The sequence below is a fragment of the Eleginops maclovinus genome, chromosome 2, assembly GCF_036324505.1.
Source record: "Eleginops maclovinus isolate JMC-PN-2008 ecotype Puerto Natales chromosome 2, JC_Emac_rtc_rv5, whole genome shotgun sequence".
Classification (NCBI taxonomy): domain Eukaryota; kingdom Metazoa; phylum Chordata; class Actinopteri; order Perciformes; family Eleginopidae; genus Eleginops; species Eleginops maclovinus.
Window position 1 is genome coordinate 15,122,449 of NC_086350.1, and position 22,583 is coordinate 15,145,031.

The 22,583-nt window shown below is 42.3% G+C and overlaps 3 protein-coding genes across 5 annotated transcripts in view; 1 reads left to right on the top strand and 2 right to left on the bottom strand.

Annotated features, from left to right (window-relative positions):
- Positions 1 to 689: 689 nt before the first annotated feature.
- Positions 690 to 4,676, bottom strand: psmd7 (proteasome 26S subunit, non-ATPase 7). The gene is made up of 8 exons (XM_063903971.1): positions 4,496 to 4,676; positions 3,943 to 4,034; positions 3,378 to 3,470; positions 3,196 to 3,293; positions 2,995 to 3,075; positions 2,466 to 2,557; positions 2,063 to 2,261; positions 690 to 1,308 (listed from the first exon to the last, which is right to left on the bottom strand). The coding sequence occupies exons 1-8, from the start codon at positions 4,567 to 4,569 to the stop codon at positions 1,045 to 1,047; spliced, it is 993 nt and encodes a 330-aa protein (XP_063760041.1). The 5' UTR covers positions 4,570 to 4,676; the 3' UTR covers positions 690 to 1,044.
- Positions 4,226 to 5,829, top strand: LOC134878145 (dynein light chain roadblock-type 2). The gene is made up of 4 exons (XM_063903998.1): positions 4,226 to 4,740; positions 5,045 to 5,120; positions 5,226 to 5,393; positions 5,537 to 5,829. The coding sequence occupies exons 1-4, from the start codon at positions 4,723 to 4,725 to the stop codon at positions 5,578 to 5,580; spliced, it is 306 nt and encodes a 101-aa protein (XP_063760068.1). The 5' UTR covers positions 4,226 to 4,722; the 3' UTR covers positions 5,581 to 5,829.
- An 820-nt stretch (positions 5,830 to 6,649) lies between these two features.
- The window catches only part of LOC134874170 (genetic suppressor element 1-like), a 33,548-nt gene continuing 17,614 nt past the window's right edge, over positions 6,650 to 22,583 (bottom strand). For 2 of the 3 annotated variants that reach the window (XM_063898207.1, XM_063898215.1), the window contains exons 2-16: positions 19,520 to 19,699; positions 17,876 to 18,075; positions 15,311 to 15,471; positions 14,999 to 15,202; positions 14,353 to 14,511; positions 13,227 to 13,510; positions 12,154 to 12,463; positions 11,456 to 12,066; positions 11,228 to 11,340; positions 10,856 to 11,135; positions 9,966 to 10,079; positions 9,429 to 9,809; positions 8,931 to 9,230; positions 8,438 to 8,541; positions 6,650 to 8,345 (exon numbers count right to left, since the gene is read on the bottom strand). In XM_063898207.1, coding sequence (XP_063754277.1) covers positions 8,208 to 8,345; positions 8,438 to 8,541; positions 8,931 to 9,230; positions 9,429 to 9,809; positions 9,966 to 10,079; positions 10,856 to 11,135; positions 11,228 to 11,340; positions 11,456 to 12,066; positions 12,154 to 12,463; positions 13,227 to 13,510; positions 14,353 to 14,511; positions 14,999 to 15,202; positions 15,311 to 15,471; positions 17,876 to 18,075; positions 19,520 to 19,699 — 3,539 coding nt within the window. In that variant the 3' untranslated portion in view covers positions 6,650 to 8,207. Of the gene's footprint in view, positions 8,346 to 8,437; positions 8,542 to 8,930; positions 9,231 to 9,428; positions 9,810 to 9,965; positions 10,080 to 10,855; positions 11,136 to 11,227; positions 11,341 to 11,455; positions 12,067 to 12,153; positions 12,464 to 13,226; positions 13,511 to 14,352; positions 14,512 to 14,998; positions 15,203 to 15,310; positions 15,472 to 17,875; positions 18,076 to 19,519; positions 19,700 to 21,925; positions 21,980 to 22,583 lie in introns of those variants that run through there. The other variant, XM_063898223.1, reaches the window with a different exon arrangement.

Below are 22,583 nucleotides of genomic sequence, written 5' to 3' on the forward strand. Positions count from 1 at the left end.
CAACTGCTTTTCTATATATCATTATTTGTAATGCTTCCTTATATTATGGTGTACTACATAGTTTACGAAAGTCATGGCCAATTTTTTTTTATGTGAACTGTAAACATTTTATTTGTTGAACAATCCCACCAAAAGCTATTGAGCTTTTTAATCATATCACATGATATATATCCGCAAACGGGGTCTGGCCATTCTATCTTTTGGTACTTAAAGGAGTTTCTAAATTGCCTTAGGAAAAACAAAGACAGTCAATGTTAACTTATTGCACAAGATGTTCTGGCAATCCCTTATCACTGCAATAAAACAACGGTACGTTTCAGTTAGATTTTAACTGGTTCTTACCTGTCTATAAGTGATATTTATCTATTCTGGTAGTTTGTAAATGTGTTTTTGCTAGTTTAAGAGCTGTATTCCTATTATAATGCTCTGACCAAGGCAGCTTTTTAATATTATAACTAAACGACGATGTCTGTCTAAAATTTGGCAATCAATGAGTTAATACTGCTCCTTGGGGAACACATACACACACAATGCCGATTTGTTCACTGCTATTTTTGAGAGTTGCCCTCTCTCCCCAAAAGGCCGGGTTCAACTAAATCTGCCGGTACATCTGCCTAAAGGCATGTGTTATTATACAACAATTGACCTAGTGTTGTTATATTTAGAAAGACAGAAAAATGATGTCAAACTGCAAAAAAACAACTAATTTTAATATGATCCCAATTTAATGAGTTATACAGAAACAAAACATTTTTTCCATCTTACAAAAAAGCAATCCCAGGTGAATGCTATGAAAACAGAATAAACATGTTGTCATAGTTCAGAACACCAAAGAAGCAAACATCATCATCTCTGTACGATAATAACAGTCTTTATGAGTGCCACTTGTGAGCGTGAGGTCGAATCTCAAATGACACCGTTCCCCATATAGAGTCCTACTTTTAGCCTGAGACCCACATACAGAGCTGTGACTGTGGGCAGAAAGTAAAGCACATCCAGGTGAAGACAGCATGATTTGAGAGAAGACCTTAACAAGGAGAACACTCATTTTTTCTTCTTCTCATCTTTCTTGGCACCATCACCCTTTTCCTTCTCCTTGTCTTTGTCCTTATCATCCTTTTTCTCTTTGTCGTCTTTCTTCTCTTTCTTTCCTTCCTCCTTCTCCTGCCCCTCTTTCTTTTCTGCGTCTCGGTTGGAAATCTTGTTGTTGATCAGGTTGTGAAGAGCCACCACAGAGCGTATGAGCGAGGCCAAGTAGACCACCAGCATCTGGTCGTTGGTCTTAAGGTAGAAGGCTTTCGTGAACTCCTGCAAGGACAGAAACAGGATTTAAGCATCACAAAAAACATTGTCTATGTTCATATGATATGACATGAACAACAATCTGTGGCTAAATCATATTTAATACGATTGGCAGCAACTTTTTTATGAAGCCATTATACAAAGAAATGCTGAAACCATTTGACCAAAAAGTGTTAAAACAGAAATCTGGTTTTATAATTCTGATATGAAACAAGCAGGTATTTTTTAACTACTACATGAAATGTACTAGAGCAGCAGTTCCCAAACTACGTCCCAACTGGGTTGACGCACCCCCCCAAAATACGCAACAACTTCTTCCACGTTTCTATCAAAAACTAATAAATTATAGTTTTTTATTTTAAATAAAAGGGATTACAAAGGATTACAAAGTGTAATATTTTTACACCAGACCACCATCACATGTTTCATCTCGCGCACCCCCTGGTGGCAGCTCACGCACCCCACCACACTTTGGGAATCCCTGTACTAGAGTACTCTCTGCCTCTTTAAATCTGACCAAGTCTGCCCCCCAGTGGAGAAATGAGAAGCTGCTGCACAGTTAACGATGTAAGCTGACATGCTAATTTTGGTCTTTTTCTCATTGGTTCAGTAAATTTTTTCAAAAATTGTGTTGTTTTTATAACACCACAAGATATTGCTTGAATTTAAAAGAAAGTAGCATCATTAAAAAGAAACTAATTTCCCTATAATGATGACTGTAAAATACAAATCTATTGCCCGTCTCACACAAACAACTTACCAGTAGATTAACATCTGGCAGCAGGTTGAAGACATCCTGCAGCTGATAGATGATCTGGTGGTTGATGGGAAGTTTTCCTGCCGTCACTCTCTCCAGGTAAGAGCGGATTTCCAACAGCTTGGAGTTGAGTCCCTTTAGGCCATGAACCTGATTGGTAATCCGTTGCGAGAGGGTGCCCACCGTCGTATCCTTGATATCTCTGTATAAAGGTAAGAGATGAGAAATTAAATTAAACATGGATTGCAAGTAGTCTTTATCTGTTCATAATTTCATCTGAATGTATTACGGTGTATAAATGATACCACTATGCTTATGATTTATTTTAATAAATCATAAGCATAGTGGTATCATTTATACACCGTAATGTGATAACAATTATTTGCTTATTTTAATCAAAATTTACCTGAGCAGGTGCTCCACACCCACTTCTTCCGCTTCCTCGGCTCCAATCTCACTGGTGACATGTTCAAATGTCTTGGAAGTTGGTGTGCCATCCTAAAAATGGATATATATAAAGCACAACGATGAAAGTCCTGACTCCAATTTCAACCAAAGGTTGTTGGAATTGTAAGGAAGTAAGAATAGTCTCAATGCAGTGTTTGAAAGAATTAACTGAGAATATTTGATTATACTGTATTATTAAGAATAAAGCTCTTTCAAAGGTCTTCCCATTCACTGTGGTTTCAAATTTACCTTGTGGAAAGGTAAAATATAAAGAGCTGTCAAAACATATGTAATTGAAAATCACCAGACTTGTGTCAAGAAAATCCATGCATGCATCATCACTGAACTCACAAATGGTGACGTATTAACTATTATTTTATTATTATTATTATTTAGTTATATTCAATTCAATAAATCAATGCTCAGCCTAGACCCTTTCGAAACAACTCGCATTTAATCTGCTTCAATGCATTCCATGGTTCACTTACGTCATGTATTTCCTCCACAGAGATGTATGCTTCCGTGGGTAGACCAAGGTCTTTGGGCTTTACGTCTATAATGACTAACACCTGATAGAACAGAAGACAAATATACAAGTGACTTATAGATCAGGGGGAAAAAAGCGAGGGCCAAGGTGATGTCACAACAAATTCACTTTAAGCAGAAGCAAGATGTAACATGTTACATACCGAATTGGTACAGTACTGCTTGACGAGCTCATTGATGGCAATGTCATTCTTATGTAACTTGGGTCCTGTGTGGTACCATCCGACTATTCTTTCTCTGGCTGTAAACAAGAAAAGACAGTGAGAACGCTGGTAAAAATAACCATGGTCACGATCTCAAAAACACAACCAAATCAGTGCCTTACCATTAACTTTTTTGAACATGCCATACATGTTCTCCAAGTAGTCATGATCCAGGAACCACACAGAGTCATCCCTGTCGTCCTCGTCAAAAGGCACTGCCAAGGAACATTGACAATGAATTAAAAGATTGAGTTACGGTGCCTTTTCAGAATCATTTTATTTCCTATTGAGCTTCAGCAGATTTAAATTCACAGTGAAATGCTATCAAATGTATATTGAAATATTTTCAAGCAGCACTCAAAATATTTTACACATAAATCAGCCAATGACAGTATTTGGTTCATTTCTGCTGACTTTGGAGGGAGCTTGGTAAGATATTATAAATTCTGATCTGGAGTCCCTGGATTAGGAATAAGGAAAACACATTCATCACAGAACGCTTCAAAAGAAGAGTACTTTATTGTTTAAGTTGTCAAATAATAAGTGAATGATCCAGTCTTTGAAAAATTGTATAATACTAGGGAAAAGCAGTTAGAAAACATCTGCCTCTCATTGTTCTTTCCCTTTTCTCTTATTTATTGAATAAACTGAATCACGCTGTCTAAATGCTGTCAAAATGTCACTCACCTGCAAAACTGTTTGAGACGTCAAGAACTTTTTTATGCCATGATCCCAGAAGGACACCAACCACTCGTTTCTGGTTGCCAACTTTTCCTATCCTTTAGAATGATGTGTCACATGAGATAGAACAGAAAATATTATCTTGTTAGTTTATCACAGTTTTGTCAGAGGTAAACGCCATGACTCATGCGCATAGGTTGAACCGTTAGCTAGGGTGCTAGTCCAAGCTAAGCTAATTTCCATATCTTCATGTTATCATCACAAAATGAATTAATGACCAGTTAATAACATTACCGTGTATGTATTAGCAGGTTAAACTACTTACGAATCATACCGTATTACAAAACAATTGAACACATGTTATGCTCCAACACCAGTTATGGGACAAACTAAACACCTAACCCGAGCTAGCTAGCTTGGTCATGTCTGCATTCACTCTCAATGGCGCTCTGACTCAGCAGGGCTAACATTAGCTTAGCCTAGCAGCAACGTTAAGCTTTTGGACTTTTTAACTATCAAACTGTGGAAAAGATAATAGACAAATGTTGAAATTACTGACCTGTTGAAGTGATCGACCACACTGAGCAACACCAAGGGGTGAACGACCACATTTTCCACCGCTAGCTCCGGCATTTTAGCAGTGAAGATAAACAGCTCTCAACAGCCGATCGCAACACAATGACGGCTGCTCTACACTTCCGCCTGATTGTGCCGTAACTTCCGTTTCTCTTGGCAACAGGGAGACGCGGAAAAAAAACAGGACAGTTTTCTCAGATCACAGACAAAATGGCAGGAACTGAGCACGTAAGTTAACATTGTTAAGTGTATGTGTGTTTTTTTCTTAACGTTATATTCAGTTGTGTCACTATATAAAAACGTATTATGGTTCATTTTAACATTGGATAAACAAAAACACCAACATTGTTTTAATTATACTATCTGTAGTCATAGACTGTATGGCCGTAATGTCACTAAAACGACCTCACTGAAATTGTATTTAACTTGCTAACCTTGCTAACTAACCTCCTTAAAATGAAAATCAAACATTCTACTTCAGTAGGTGTTTTTTTTAATTAAATATATTTCTTAATTTCATACTGTCCTGCAGGCTAACGTTGAGGATACACTCAAAAGGATTGAAGCCCATAAAGGTGTGATTGGAACAATAGTTGTCAATGCAGAAGGTAAGCCGGAAAAAATATATCTGCAGCCAAATTGTCTTCTCTGATACAAAGATATTTAACAATGCTGTTTGACTCTAAAGGTTGTAAATGTATGATCTTTTTCAGGTATTCCCATCAGAACAACTTTAGATAACTCCACAACTGTTCAGTATGCAGGACTTCTTCGCCACCTCGCGATGATGGCCAGGAGCACAGTGAGGGACATTGACCCTCAGAATGACCTCACCTTCCTCCGCATTCGCTCAAAGAAACATGAGATCTTGGTTGCACCAGGTAAGTATGGAGCAGATACTTAGGTATTATTGACGTAATGATGGCCACTGAAACCAGCATTTAATATCAACTCAACTAAAGGTTGTTACTTTGGAGCTGCTCTACTGTATTTACAATATTTGTTTTCTTTTATGTTTCTGCAGAGAACGACTTTCTGCTGATAGTCATCCAGAACCCATGTGAATAGCTTACGGACATTCCCATGATAGTCAGCCTTTGGTTTATCACATGATGGTGATTTATCCAGGCTAAAATATATTCTCCCACTGTGTTATGTCGCTCCATGTACTGCATGATTCCTTTGTACTTGGAAGTAAGTTGCCTTAATGTACAGGATGCACTGTTTGTTTACCTCATCTCATTCTTTCATTTCATGTTCGTGTGTTGATATTGAATAATTCTGTGAAATAAAGCTGCTTGTGTTGTACAAAACTTACTGGGTCATCCCTGTTCATATGGATGAGTGACAAATTAATTGTAAATCCCTAATAAATGAGAACCAATAATTCAGATGCTTCCATATCGTTAGACCATGTAAAACAGGTGCTTCACACAATTAAGAAATGTACTATAATGGAGAAAAAATCCTAAGCAAGCTCTGATAAGGACAAGATGACTAGAGCAAACTTGACTTCAAAAGGAATATTATTTGGCCCCAGGAGCTTAAGTCACAAAGTCTGCTCTGACGACTGAGCGTACTTCTTGTGACTGGAACTGAACAGGAAGAGTCTGCATTTGACTCATCAGCATATGCCTAAATGCTTGACCCAGTTTTTGGTTAACAGAGCTCTTCTGTATCGGTTACACTTGTTATGTCCAATAACAAGTTATGTCCAATAGTCTTCTTCCTGTCCGTCCTGGTAAATCAACCAAAAAATGAATAACATTTATTCTTGTTTAGCTTTATCTACACCTGACTAGATTTCTAGTTTGCCAGGGAAATTGAAATCAAGTTTTTTTCCAGTGATGGAAAATGTGTTTACTAGATGCTTCATTTTAGTAAAAGTAGTAACACTACTGTGTTCAATTTACAGTCATTTCTTAGGAAAAGTAGTAGAATGTAAGGTAAGTTAAATTGGAAGAGTTCAAGTGAAAATGCCTTAAAATTGTACTTATAATTAACTTAATAGTTACTTGAGTAAGTGTACTTTACTACTTTCGAACAATGCTTTTTTTTTTAAGTTAAAGAGTGAAGTTAAATTTGGATAGGCAGTGAACACTCTCTCTCCCCAGAGAAATGACAATGACTTATAAAAGACATTTTACAAATATTTTATTGTAAATTTTCATCAGAATGTACAGCAATATATGTTAATAAATAATTCATCACAATTATACAGCCCAAATAATACATTACATAACAACTGATTGAAACGAATATGCAGGATTTCAAAGCAGGTGACGCAGGCGGGTCAGGTGATTTTTGGGAGATTGCTACTATAGCTTGTGCTTTTAGGAATGGGCTCCTGGGATTTCAATATTCAGATAGGAAGGGAAGGGGTAGATTTTGTTTTATCTGGCTTGAACAAAAATAAATCTCATAGAAAAAGAAAAGTAAATGTAATGTTTTTTGTCACCAACAGACAGTTATCAGTGTTAACATTCCTGAAATGGATCTCAATAATTTGGCGTTTTCATAAAAAATTAAACGTAGGTTTTCAAAATAATGCCACAAGAACTTCAGATAAGGGAAAAACTTCAAAACTTGGACAGTTATGTTTATAAGTAAAGTATTTACTCTCAGTGCCAATTATTATGAACATTTGTAGATTATTGCAAAATACCTTTTAAAATATCAACCCTTTAAGTTTAATTGTCATCTCTAACCGTGTTGTGGGACACAGAGTCTTGGTTGAACAATTGTCATAAAAACGTTGTGACTGTGTGAATAAAATTCACATTTGCCACGTTGTCATCCAATGTTTAGTGCATGTAGGCTAACCCTCGGACATCACATTACATTTTTCAAATACAACTGCCATAACATCCTTCATTTGCTAAACATTTTTTATTCTGACCAGCAGCACTTTAAACAAAACATATGGCTTCCCACAAGAAATGGTTAAAACAGTAAAACATACGAAAATCCTTCCTCTACCACAAGTGACATTACCAATGGGAAATGTATTAAAACCTCAAAAGACTTTAATGATACCATTTTCCATTATATAGATTCTATCTTTTAGCATTTTCTATCCTCTGCAGAAGCTTTACCAGCACACATCCTTCAGATATGGTGCTAATAGAGGCTAAAATAATTTACCACACAGGACGATCAAGTATTTCCTCCAATTTTACTTCAAGTGCATCCTATCAAGTTTAAGGCCTGAGGTGTGCTTTGATTCCTTCACCAAGTGACCGCTGCACGCTTTCTCTCTTCTCATTGCTGTCCAGAGAGGCTACAGATTTGTGACGAGTGAAACATCTCTTTAGTGTGAATTAATACATTTTATGCAAAAATGGATATGAGCTAAATGGTGAAGTGTCCTTAGAGCTTAATCTGGGACTAGTGGGGGTGGTTAGCGTTACTCTGACGAAGATGTTGTATAACCTACACAGTGTTGTTACAATCCATAGGCAGAATGAGAGAGAGCGAGAACGCCCACACCCTATGGCCATCTTGGTTTACGGTTACCGTGGCAACATGGCAGGTTATCAGTTCGATAATAGAACTGATTGGCCAGCAGGGGTAACAAGACAAGGATTGGCTCCTTCAAGTGCTTCAAGTGCAGAGAGTGTTCTGGCTCTACTCTTGTTCTTGTTACTGTTCCTTCGCTGTCAGAGGTGTATCCGTCAGGGAATGTGTGTCAGAGGTCACCTTGGCATGTGACCATTCACTTGCCCCCTGCCCCAGTGAATGTTAGGTAGCGTCAAACACCGCCTGAAGTGCTCGAGCTGGGCCTGCAGTCTCTCCCTCTCCTCTCGCACTTTCTGCCTCTGACTTACCAGCTCCTGACAAATTAAGGACAGATACAGTTATCACAAACCCAACATTTTCTGCAGTAATCACATTATAAAGAATCTGCATGTGTGTGGAAACATACCCCCATATTGACAGAGAGTTGCTCTGCAGTTCTGGTCAGATTGTAATTCTGTGCTTCGAGTCTTTTACACTGACTGTGAAGCACCTGCCTCTCTATACTCCATTCTGTACAAAGAGAAACACACAAATGAGGGAAAATTACATCCAGTCTAATACCTTCTTCACACATTGATCTAACAATGTAATGTAGTCCAACCCAAGTAGCGGACCGTAGGATAAATCAGGGCTACTAACAAAAACATTTGGCCCCCTACAAAAGCTTACTTTTTGTATTGCTGCATCGAAACCTCTGCATGGTTTTTTAAAATCTACTGTACTAAAAGCAATAAAAATGCAAGGCTTATCTGATATCACATCCAATTATTGGCCATGCTTCAAAACAGGAAACATGTTACACTCTAAGAGAACTTTTGTTTAATTAAGATGTTTTTCAAATTATTTATGAGGAGACAAATGTTGGATATCATGCATAATCTGACTGGACATTGACTCACCATCCGTATACTCCTGGTAGGCCTCAAACACAGCTTCGATACCCTGCCACTTCCTCGGCGCTTCTTCCATCTCTTCCTCCTCCTCCTCTTCCTCCTCCTGACCGGACTCTTCCTCGTCCTCATCAGACAGGTTTTCCCGCAGCACTGTAAGTTCTCTGCTGGCTACAAGGGAATGGAAATGATGGCCGTTGACATGAGAATGCTGAGGGTTGAGGTTAGTGAAACTTTTCAGCTGAGAGATGCTGTGAGGCAACAAGCGGTCCGTCTTCATGCCGGCCTCAGGAACACAGTTTGAGACTCCTTAGAAGAAACAAGTGAGACAAGAGTGCAATGTCAGTCTTTGCAGCTGTTTTTTAATGAATATCCAGTGTGGTCAAAAAATATGCATGTTTACTTCTAGGATATTATATGTAAACACCACTAGGTGGCAGAACATTGTCGTTTTTTAAAATCACAATCAAGCATGAGGTAATGCACCCTCTGGAGTAAGTGGCTAACCTTTGTTCTGCAGTGTGTTGTGTGTGGACTGCAGCACAGCCTGGTGGAAGTGCTGAGCGAAGGCCTCTGGTGTAAACCTCTCCCAGGGCCGACTCCGTCCATTCTGCACATGATTTGGCTCCTTTTTCTGAGGAGAAGCCACAACGCCATTCTGGAGGCCCTGGAGCTTCCTGTTTGGTTGAGTCTCCATAAATTCATGTTTTACATGATGGGGGGCCAAGGCTGGAGGGACGCGGGCCACGTGGGAGTCCAAAGAGGGTTTGAATGTGTCGTTTTGGGGGGGATGTTTGGGTTTGTGTAAATAGGGAGGGGAAGGGCTGGGAGAGTCTGGGTAATGATGTCCATTTGATTGGCTAGGAATGGGGGCTGATGAGGAGTCACCTAAAAACAAATGTTAAACTTTCCTTAGAAAACGTTTTGGCCGTTTTAAACATATTTGCATATAAATGTGTATGGCCGTGTGTGTGTGTGTGTGTGTGTGTGTGTTTGTGTGCATGTGTGTGTGTGTGTGTTTGTGTATGTGTGTGCATCTCTCACCATTTGAGGGAGCAGGGGGACTGCTACACGAAGGTAAAGGATTATATCTGAGTGTGTCTAATGTCACAGTCTTCCTCTGAATGGCACTCAGCAGCTCCTCTGTCCTCTCCTTATCTGCAGAAAAAGACAGAATGAGAACACCTGTCATTCATATTATTGATATATATGGCTTAAAATATTGACTGGCACAAGGAATACCGATGCTAAAAGCTCAGTAAATGGGTGACTTAAGGTAAGATCCAACACCATCACAGACAGACCTGGGCCACCACACACATTGTATACAAGCTTATCCTTTTCATATATAATTATAAAAATAAAAGGTAACAAATATATATATATATATATATTATTTTTTTTGTATCAGGTTATTTTGGCAGAGGAAGAGATGTAGCAATGTTGACAGATAAGAACTTGGTAACAGAAAATGAAAACAAAGATTGACAGGAAGTGCAAATGAGCTGACAAATATGGACCGGTGTCCCTCTAAGCAAGTAATGAACAGTCATTTTAAAAAGCAGAGTTTGCTCTGCAAACAGTATTTTAAAACATTAACTTTGATTCAGTATTATAATTTTTGTTATAATATTTCAACTAATGGAAAGTGATTGTTGCTAGGTAATTGTGACATAGGATACAATACAATTCCAATTTGGTACTAATGTTGTATGCAATCAACATATAAATTCTCTTTAAATATTTAAATTAGCTAAATTGCTTATTTGCTAAATCTTTCGACAATATCCTCTCAAGATGCTTTCTGACTTCTACAGCCTCGGTAAATATCAAAAATGAGAGAAACTGAGAATCTTATTTTCCACGGGGAACCTCCAGATCAACTGTGAAGAAAGTAGCACGTAGGCTGGGTGTGATGCTGAACAGGTTTTTACCTCTCCTCTGCTGTGGGCTGACATGGGAAAGGTTGAACATATGGAGGAAGTCTTTTTTCTCATGCAGTTCGGGGGTGCTGTCCATCTGCTCGGCCGAGTATGGTGTGGTTAAGGAAGGTGTAGGTGTTGAAGGTGAAGTGGCCTTTCTCTTGCCCCGCACGGCCGGCGGAGAGAGGCTGCGCTCCCTCATCATCCTCCTTCTTTTCCTCCTCTTCCGTGCCAGAAGGTCATCGCGATGGGCCAGTGTGGTCAGACCGCACACACGTAGAAAATCCACTTTCTTTTGAGACAGACATTTGGGCAGGTGAATATTACTCTAACAAACATTTTAAAACCTTGAATGTATATAAGAAGCATATGATGGTCTTGCACCTCATAAGATGTATCCAGTTTGAGTGGGGGCTGTTCTGTCACCCTCCTCAGATGGGCTTTCACCTCCTCTTCGTCACTCTCATCATATGATTCGTCCTGGTCATAGTAATAACCTGATGAAGGAAAAGCAAGAGACAAATTAAAAAGAGAAAAATGCATCTCTTCTGCCCACCACCCCCCTCTGGCCGTAATTCCCTTCTCTTTCCACCTCTACATCGCTGTGCTCACCTTCCTCTCTGGCCTCTTTCCTCCTCTTTTCCTCCAGGTCCAGTTTGCTCAGCAGCCGGCGGTGCTGCTGCAGAACCTCATCATACACAAGCATGCTGGCAGGCGGCTGACTCTGTCGCTCCCTCACCGGAGACGGAGACGATGCCTGACACAGCCCGACCGGGTCGGGGCAGGTAGCGGGAACTGAGGGAGGCGCACAGGCTCTCTGGTGTAGGTTACCCATGTGATGCCGCTGATAGAGGCTCTGGATGGCTCTGTCTCGCTCTGCTTTGTTCCAGGAACTTGCTTCTTGTAAACTGGCTCCCCTCAATGAGGTGTACCGCTCTGTGCCCTCCCCTTTCCTCCTGCCTCCCTCCTCCAGCTTCTCTCCCCAGCTCAGAGGGGGCCTGTCGACTCTCGTCAGTCCTGGAGGGGGCCGACTTGGCTGTGTAGCAGGGTTGGGTTTTCTGCGGGAGTCTGCTGGGGTGTCGACAAGGGAGGCTGGGTTCCACAGTGTAGTCGGAGGGGCAGGGGCATGATGGTGACCTTTGGGGGAGATGAGAGGAGGTGGAGCGCCAAGGCAGGGAGGTGCGTCTTTGTTGCCTGCGTGGTTGTGATGGACTGAATTGGTTCTGTTAAGGGAAATAAAAATAAAACTTAATGCCTCACCACACTGAGTAAGATTGCAGACATTTATAATCATTTTCTGGTGTTTTCACCTGTGACTGTCTCTCCTCAGCTCCACCCCTTTCCCCGGGGACCTGAGGCCAATCTCCAGCGGACAGTCCCTCTCCTGCCCTTGCCCTCGTTGCCTTGATAACCACGCCGCCTCGCTGGCCCTCTGAGTCATCATGGCAGTTGCCAGAGCTCCATGGATACCTCCAGAGCCAGCATGATGCTTCCCCAGGTGAGAAGGCACCAGGCTGGGCACAGGGTGTGGGATGGAGCCCCTGGAGGAGTGAAGGCCTGGCTGCAGGGAAAGATGTTTGGGTGCTGGGAAACCTGGGTGCTCTGAATCTTTGTTTTTATCTGGAGAAACAGTGGAGTTCAGAAACCATGAATTAGTTGTAATGCCTTTAGTACTGTGTGTTTGATGACATTTCTTCACACATCTTTCAGCATCTTAAAGTGTGGGCAAGATGAGGGCCCCAACTGTTAACTTTAAGTTTAAAAAGAAATGTGCATGCAGTGCTATGTAGGGTGTTTACATTTCATTACATTTTGAAAGTCGTTTTTTAGGTGATCAAATGACAGTCAACAAACTAAACGGCTGCACATATACTGTATGGCAGTACACTCTGCACGCTGGCGCTGAACAACGGTTCTGCTGCAGGGAGTTCATGAAGTGGAGGAGCTTTTCAAACTATAAAGCAGCTGTGAACAGCAGACACTGTAAGAATCACTCACATTCATTCATTAGTCTGCTTTGTCGATTGTGGCTGGAGAGTGTTAATTGACAGAGGTTTCAAAACCTTCAAAACGAGCCACAACTGCGTTACACACATGCGTCTGTCATAGGTGTGCTCCAGTAATTATAAAAATAGCACTTAACCTCTGAAAGGCATCCTCAAGCCTCACAGTAGAATGATAAAAAGGTTATGATTTAGAGTTTATTCAAATTATTTAACTATGGCTATCATGAACGTGCCTGCATGTGTTTACATATATGTGTGTGTGTGTGTGTGTGTGTGTGTGTGTGTGTGTGTGTGTGTGTGTGTGTGTGTGTGTGTGTGTGTGTGTGTGTGTGTGTGTGTGTGTGTGTGTGTGTGTCTTGGTGTTTGTGTGTAGTTACCCAGTCTGTTCGGGGTCAGCCTCTCCCCTGGCCTGGCCCTGTCCTCCGGTGGGGCCCTGCGAGCCTGCAGCTCAGCCAGGTAGTGGCTCTCGGCCGCTCGGACCATCTGCTGCTGTCTCTCCCTCTGCCTCTCCTTCTGTCTGTCCAGCTCTCTCTCCCGCTCCTCCTCCCTCTCTCTCTCCCTCTCCCGCTCTCGTTCCATCCCGGCCTCGCGCTCCCTTTCTTTCTCTCGTTCACGCTCTTGCTCTCTCTCTCGCTGGCGAAGCTCGTTCTCCATCTGTAGCCTGTGGGGGAGGTTGACAAGTATGCACACACACACACACACACACACACACACACACACACACACACACACACACACACACACGGGGAGAAGGTGAGAGATGCAACACCCAACATGAGGCAGATATTAACCACACACTGGTGAACCTCACACAAACATTTCTGCTCAAACATACACACACTCGCAAAAACACACACAAATATGCACACACGCTCTCCATTTACCATGAGGAAAATAATCCATACACAGCATGACTGAGCAAGAGCAGATGAACACTTAATAGGTATCCACAGGAAAAGGACACGCGCGCACACACACACACACGTACACACACACACACACACCCAAAACAGAACACATTCAGCAGAAATCAATAGCACACAAACCAACCAACAGGATACGCAGGAACCATTACAGAAATATACGATAAATACCATCCGTTTCAACACAAACATTTCCCTTATGCATCACCGAGAGAAGTATACTGTGTGACTGAAAAATGAGCTGTAAGAGGATGGAGAGAAAGAACGGAAGGAAAAAAGAGGGGTTGAAAGAGACTTCCTTATAGGCCAGATTTAATGTGTGCCTTGCATATGCATGTCTATGTGTGCAGTGTGTGTGTGAAGGGCAGTGTGTGAGATGAGTGTATAGGAGGCACAGTAGGGTGTGTGCTAAAAATATCACACTCAGCAACCTGTGCCTACCCTGCAGAGAGAGATTACAAAGCCCTGCAGAGGAGAGAGAGAGAGAAACGTTGTGTGTGTGTGTGTGTGTGTGTGTGTGTGTGTGTGTGTGTGTGTGTATGCGTGCGTGCGTGCACGCCTGCGTGTGTCAGTGTGTTACCTTTCAGCCAGCGCCGCTGTGTGGTTCATTTCTCCGGGGTACCGGCCTCCGGGCAGGTGCATGTGGAGGGCAGAGGGGTGAAGATGAGAGAAGGCACCCCCTCCTTGCATCGAGTAGAACTGCGAGCGCAGAGCAGAAAGACACATAGACTCGTCCATCCTGTGAAAGACAGACATGGAGAAAGACAGGAACAAAGCAGTTAGATATTAGGTATTACAGGGTAATCAACAGAAATGTTGCAGATTGCAAAATTGCAGTTGATTTAGAAAGTCAAAAAGGGATGAGCAGTATGGACCTATTTCTTATTGTCGAGTGCTAGATACTAAAATAAAGTAGCAACAACATGAATTGTTGAATTGTTTTAACATGCTTTATTCTAATACTGATAGTGTGCATACAGTGAGCACAAAGTGAACTACAATACATGCTTATCAAGTAAATTGCAAACTGAGTGATAATGTAAAACAATGCAGACAATAAGTGTTAAAGAAGTGTTTAATTCATCAATGTTTTGTCTCATGTTATATTAGCATTGTATATCAGCCATTGGTCACACTGCTGACTAAATATTGTAAACTTCATTGTATTATAAATCCATAATAGACAACCTCTATTAAGGGTTACTAGTACAAGGTGGTGTTTCTACCTTTGTAAGTTTAACTGGTGGTGCAGGTAGGCAGGATGATAATAAGCAGCAGCGGCTGCGGCGTGTGCAGCAGCGGCAGGGTCCAAACTCATGGGAAGGGAGGCCATTCGGAGGTCATCTGAGGTGGCAAAAGGCCGGAGCGCTCTCAGGTACTCCTCTGGGATGGCACCCGAGGGTACAACAGGGTGCATCTGCCCAGGCAAACTGCAGAACAAGTGCGTATTTATTTAAAACACTTCATAATGGGTTTTATATTAAGATTTGTAGGAGTGATATTCAACTTTACTTTTATAAACAAACATATGCACTTACCTAAGGCTCTGTATCCGAGGGTCCTGCATTACAGAGCTGGGGGTGAGACCAAAGTGATGAGCCAGGTGGTGAGGTGAATGGGTGGGCGGAGTCCTCTTACCCTGTTGTGGCTGGGTGTTCTCCACCCGCTCCCTACTGAGACCCTGAACACTCGGCTCCACCTGACAGACAGGGTGCACATGTTATTGTGAATATCCATTGGGTTTGAGCGTGTGTTAGATTGAATCTGAGCAGGAAAAAAGGAAAGGGAAATGAGACTGGGTAACCCTCCCCCTCCAAGCTGCACCCAGAGGCTCAGCAGAGTGGAAAAGTGGGTCTGATATGTCATAACAGGTCAAGATTAAAGTGGAAAGATGATCCTAATTTATGGCCAACAGCTCTCTCCTTCATTGCTCTCTCTCTCTCTCTAAGAGCTTCCCACTCAGAGGATTTGGTCACCACAAAGTCCTCTTTTGCTTACAGTACTCTACCTTTAAATCAAACCTCAAGAGCACTCATAGGAAAAGCCCAAATGACATAAAGATATTTCTCAGACTTGCATATAAAATTACAACACAAAGTGGCACTGTTGCTAACGATGAATACCATGTGACTGTGTTCAGGGCTTGGCTCTGTCCCACTTTGCTTAATATGTCAAGTGTCATTACTCTACTCTCTCCCCAAATAGAGACTAAACTACAGCAATGCTAGAAGCTCTCGCTTTAGTTTAGCAATTTAGCAAGCTAACATTTACTAATCCCCACTTCACACAAAGACCAGCTGAAGCTGACTTCACAAACCAAAGTTTAGTACAAACACAAATAATAATCAGATGGGGGCACCAGATGAAAAGTCACGGGATTATGCAATTGACAGGATTCATCCTCTGGACATCATGGACGTCTTTGAAATGTGTCGTTGTTGTTAACCAAGCTCTATTTTAACATGTTGAGCAATTGTCTCCAGGTTAAAGTTGAGTTGCCAATCTTTTTTTCCCTTTTTCAAGACCAGTGCTTTGGACCGATCTTCCTTTTTGTAAAATCTCATGATCCCTACCAAATAGCAGCTTCATTACACTGGTTTGAACTAGAAAGCACTTTGACAATTTATTTTTAGAAGATACTGATAATGCCATTAATAGAGCCAAACTGCTAGGATGACTCAAAAAATCTAAAATTCAGGGAAAAGGATGAAGCATGAAGAAGAAAAATAGACCAGGGACAAACTGCAAACAAATCACCTCTGCCAGCACCACCTGATCTGCTACCTTAGTATTGCACAACACTTGCAGTGAAATGTCTGTGCTTTGAATATGTTTGAATAGTTTTGAATGTGCCACATTAATGAAAAGCAGATTCAAACCAGTGATAGACTGTCTCTCTTTCACTATATCATTCTGCAATCTCCACTGGCTGAAAATGAGAAGGGGAGGCGACACAAGGAGGGTCTGGAGAGCAGCCATCACATTCCTTGACCCCTGCCCCCGCAGACAGCCAAAGGCCTTCAAAGATGCAGCAATAAACACAGGCAGTTGGTTCCTTTAGCTTAAATCGTGCTGTTACAGGACAAGCTGCATACAGTAAGGACAAACACTGAATCAACGCAGAGCTTCAGAGCCCTCTCTCTGCCTGCTCATTCTTACCCTCCCTCCCCTCATTTCTTAACATCCTATTCTCTATTTCCCTGCCTCCCTCTTTTTTCGCTGAATGTCTGAATGGGAGCCCCAGGCAGGCAGGGCCACAGAGTGGTCTTTGTGAAGGGGGAGAAAGGCAGCTCTGATCCAGGGGGAAGTGGCTACTGTGGGGGCTCACCCCTGCATTGTGTGAGGGGCCGGGTTCCTCGCCCCACCTTAAATTTGCTCACACACCCACAAGCAAACATCCATAGACGCACACACACACACACACACACACACACACACACACACACACACACACACACACACACACACACACACACACACACACACACACACACATACACTGGTCCCTCTTCACTTCGTAAGCCTTTTGTGGTGAAGGGTCAAGTACACACACACACACACACACACACACACACACACACACACACACACACACACACACACACACACACACACACACACACACACACACACACACACACACACACACACACACACACAAACACTGCAGGAAGCTGAACACAATAGGTGCCAGTCTCTGAAGCCTCCAGTGTTTCTTTACAAACCCCTCATGTGTTGCAGAAAAAGACATGGACTGATTAGTGAGAGGAAGAGGGGGTGAGACAGAGGGGTGAAAGCATGAAAATGAAAGAATGAGACAAGACAGAGAGAGAGTGTGAGTCGGGGGATAGAAAAAAAGAAACGGAGGGATGGCTGGTTTTGACAGTTTGATGTTGACAAGCGCTGGGACTATTTCTTTAATGGAGTGAGCAGCAGCAGGAAAGATGAAGGAGACAGAAAGAAATGAACGATTTATCTGTGCTTAGAGAGAGAGAAAGAGAAAGGGAGGAAGATGTGAGAAAAAGAGAAACCAGAAGGAAACACCAAGTAGAGCTACACAGACTGGGAGCAGCAGTCACTGATTGATAAACAGCGTCTCTTACCTGTCGTCCGTCGGCCCTCCACAGGCCGTTGCTGGTCTTGGTGGGGGCAATGGTGACTACCGGGGGGGTGCCGGGGACACCGTGGCCTCTTGTCTGGCCTAAGAGGGGCCCTAATGAGCCCCGCTTAGGGGTAGTGACTGGCGAGCTGTGGCTGGTAGCCGGAGAAGAGACTGGAGACGACTCACCGCTGAGGGTAGAACCTGAGGCGTGGAGAGACGGGTTTAATAACAGCTGGAGAGGCAGGAATAAACTGCAGCTATCAGACGGTGATCAGATTTAAAACATTTAAGGATCAAACAGTCCCACCGTGAAATAATGCAGATGTTGCAGGGTAAGAAAAAAATGTTTGTCAGTGTGCTGGTCTTTGACAAAGTAAACAGTGATTCAATTATTTTGATGAAAAGCCTTCTGGAAAAACGTGACAGAAATAAAAGAGAGTGAAAAAAAAGGTATAGAGACTAGGAAAATGGTACAAGATTGAAGAGTGTGCTTGGTATTCGTGTGTGTGTGTGTGTGTGTGTGTGTGTGTGTGTGTGTGTGTGTGTGTGTGTGTGTGTGTGTGTGTGTGTGTGTGTGTGTGTGTGTGTGTGTGTGTGTGATAAACGTAATAGAGAGATTACGAAAGAAGCATGTCACAAATAAAGGTGTTAAAAAGATGCTGGGGTGGTACGCGGGGCGAAAGGGAGAAGTGTTAAATGTGATAAAGAGAGAGTATGAGTGTGTGTGTTGTCTGTAATATTCACACTACTCTTTTACTGTAACACTCAATAACCTGTACACAGAGAAACACAGACACATTCGGAGAAGGAGCGAATAATGAGGTGGAGAGTTGGAAGGTGGGGACGAATAAGATCATGTAGAGAAAGAGCTATAGGGAAAGAACGAGAGAGAGATGATGATGTAGAGTTGGGTGGGGAGAGAGAGCTTGTTATAATTGGCTGTAATTAGATTCTCATTATTAGGAGATGAATGGAGACGGATGAAGGAAGAGACAGAGAGGGAGAGGTCAGGATAGGTCAGATCTTATTCAACACCTTCATTAGGACACGAATGAGCTGAGTGAGGACACACACACATACATACATAACACATACACTACCACACACAGTCACACAACCAAAGAGCTAGCAAGCAGTAAAATGCTTCACATTAATCCACAAATCTTGGCCTGTGAAATGATGTACTTACATAATGATTGGCAATGTGTTGTAATATTTTGTTCAAATTTCTGATGTTAATAGTTTATATTTTAAAATAATAATTTGACATATTGGGAAATATAATTATTTTGCTTTTTGTTACAGTAAAATATGAAGCTATTGCCAAGAGACGCTTAGCTTAGCTTAGCTTAGCTTGGCATGAAACCGTTAGCCTCAGCATGTTACATGTGCTTGTTTGTTCAATCTGTTAGAAACCATAGGGTAAAGATGTAGGCATGAGCTTTAAGGACAAAGGTTTGTTTCATAAACTGTAGAACTAGATTTAGCTGTTCAGCTCAGTTCTTTGGTCAAGAGTTGACAGAAACAATGAAATCATGCAGGTGAACAAAAATATGTTGAACCATTCACTCACGTACAGTACCTACTGTACGTGAGTTTATGTGTGTGTGTGTGTGTGTTTCTATCAGATTCTCTGGCTGCGCACCTCTGGGATCTTCGGCCTGTTTGGCCAATTTACGCAGGGCAGCAGCGAATCCGGAGTTTGCAGACTGAGCAACTGCGTTCCCATTGGTTAGTGGGCTGAGGGGACTGACAGTGGCCGTGGTGCGAGTTGCCGTGGAGATCATTCCTAATGATTGTGATTTATTGGACTCATGGTTCATACCTGAGGAGGAGAGCAGGAGGAAATATGTTAGGAGCTTTGATATGTGTACAAATTTCACCCTGACGTATAATGTTTCATACATCTTAGTAAAGCACAGGAAATCCAGGTAGAAAAGTCAGTTTTTTTCAACTGATTATCACCTCTTACTTAAAGTAATAGCAACGCTTTGAATTATTTTGTAATAACATTAATCCGTTTTTGAACACTGTTGCTATCCTATTTATCTTGAATGAATGAAATCCATACACAAGTGCTCAAAGAGAATGGACAAGTGTGTGTGTGCATGTGTGTGTGTTTCTGCCTTTGTGTCTGGACATCATAGTGAGCACATATGCGTGGGTCAGCTCCCCTACACACAGAGTGGAGGGACTAGAGCTGTGTCAAATAGAGCGGTGACCCTAATAGCAAATCACACACATGAGTGCGTATGAGTCCATTTCCTCAAGGGAGCCAGCCAACACCTCTTAAGAACCTTGGGAGTGTCTACACACAAACATTATTAAGTATCAATGCAGTTTTTACAACCAGATGCAAGCATGTGGTCACACAAATGAAAAGACACGGTAACACACACAGGCACACACACACACACACACACACACACACACACAGAGATAACTAGCAATCTCATTGATCGGCTTAATAGTACAAACACTTAGAGCAAACGTGGTTAGTGTAACCTTTGTCTTCACCCATACCCTCTTACTGACCCAGTAATGTTAATTACAGCTGGAATTAGCCAGCAGCCCCCCTGCCTGCTACAGCAATGACCTCATTACCACCACAACACACACACACACACACACACACACACACACACACACACACACACACACACACACACACACACACACACACACACACACACACACACACACACACACACACACACACACACACACACACCCACAATGCCACAGGAAGAGAAAACAAACAGCCTAAGCAGTAAACACGCTCATGAAAAATGCATACGTGCAGGCATTATTGAATGTTCTGCTCATCACATGGGTGATTTGAAGAGTTGGAAGAAAAAAGGGTGTTCTGCTCTCAGAGTTTGTTAACTGAAAGTATCATGAATCTCATATTATTCACGGATGCCAGATTTCTACCTACTACCTGCCAGCTTTCACACATGTGAGCAAAAACAGGCAGAGGAAGCTGCAGAGCGATAAACAGAGGGAGAAAAAGATATATTAAGGGAAGAGTGAAGAAAGCTGAACAGAACCCAAATCCCAAACTAAGTAAACACAAAGTAGAGAGTGACAGATGTTGCAGTATGGCATTATGTAAACAATCAGAAAAACGTTTCTGTACATTCTTACTCCTTTTTGAGTTAAACATTTGTTGATAAATCAATTTCATGCTTTGTGGTTCTTTGAGTTTCCTCTGTTTGTTATCAGCTGGCATAAAGCAACAGACAGATAACATAACCTGTCAGACTGCATCTATAGTCTGAATGACACATCTAATGTGTGTAATGTATACAATTAACATGCCTGCAGCTTCTGACATGTATGGTGTGTTTTTATATCAGAAAACAACTAGAGTACACTAGATCTTCAATAATATTCACTGTACTTTTATTACCTTTTTGTTTCAAGCCTTATCCTAATATATTTTATTTTATTTATTCACCATTTACCTTTATTTCTTTAGATACACTTTTGATTCTGAATGTCATGCCGATAAAGCAAATTGAAACTGAAACAGACAGACAGAAAGGGAAAGAGAGATGAAGAGAGTAAAAGCTCAGATCCTGACAGGCTGTGTGTGTGTGTGTGTGTGTGTGTGTGTGTGTGTGTGTGTGTGTGTGTGTGTGTGTGTGTGTGTGTGTGTGTGTGTGTGTGTGTGTGTGTGTGTGTGTGTGTGTGTCTATATCTCTGTCTCTGCTGAGCCCAGCAGTCAAGGGAGAGATGATAAGACAGTTTCTATCGACTCTTTCTCTCCCTCCTTCCTCTCCACTCACTCTTTCCTTCCTTCCCGTCCCTCTCTCTCTCTCTCTCTCTCTCTCTCTCTCTCTCTCTCGTTTATCTCAGCACACTGGAGCTTATTTAACAAAAGCCAACACACATAATCTCCTCTCTGTTTCTTGCTTTCTTTCTTCCTTTTTTCTACAATCTTTTGTTGCAGGCTACTTCTCATATATATACCCGTGTCATTCTCAAACACAAACATACTAACATATGCATGTGAGCATAATTCAAACATGCAAACAGACACACTCACCCTCCCGCTCACTGCTCCTGCTCGTCGTCTTTCTGCTCCTCTGTGAGACTCTTTCTCTCGCTCCCTCTCAGCCTTGCAGCTGCTACATGGTCACGTGACCTCTTTTCTATCCACTTCCCCCCTCCTCCTCCTACTCCTCCTTTCCATCCACCGCCCCCTCCTCCTTCCCCTCCCTCTCCATTTATCACCCTCTCCATCCTACCTCCTCTTCCTCTCTTCTCTCATCTCTGTCAGTCTTTTTATCTTTCCATTTTTTCTCCTTAGCTGTCCCTTCTCTCTCTCAAACTGTGCTCTCTGTCGTTTTCTTTTCTCTCTTCATTCTTCATCCTTCCTCCTTTAGGCTCGCACTCATGGGAGGGTGGAGGGTGGTTGGTAGGGGGTAGGGGGGTGAGTTGTAGGGGAGGGAGGGAGGAGGAGGAGGGTTTTGGGTGATGACTGGGAGGGTGTGTGTGTGTGTGTATGTGTGTGTGTGTGTGTGTGTGTGTGTGTGTGGCAGCGGGTAGTGTTAACCCACCATCCATCACTCTGTCTCTCTGTTAGTCGGCTCTGTCTGCTTTGGGGACAGGGGTGAGGTGGGGGAGGGGAGGTTTCTGACAGTGACCTTTCACCCTTCACCTCTGACCTCTGCTGCCCCGGACAGCAGGGGGTTGGAGGGTGA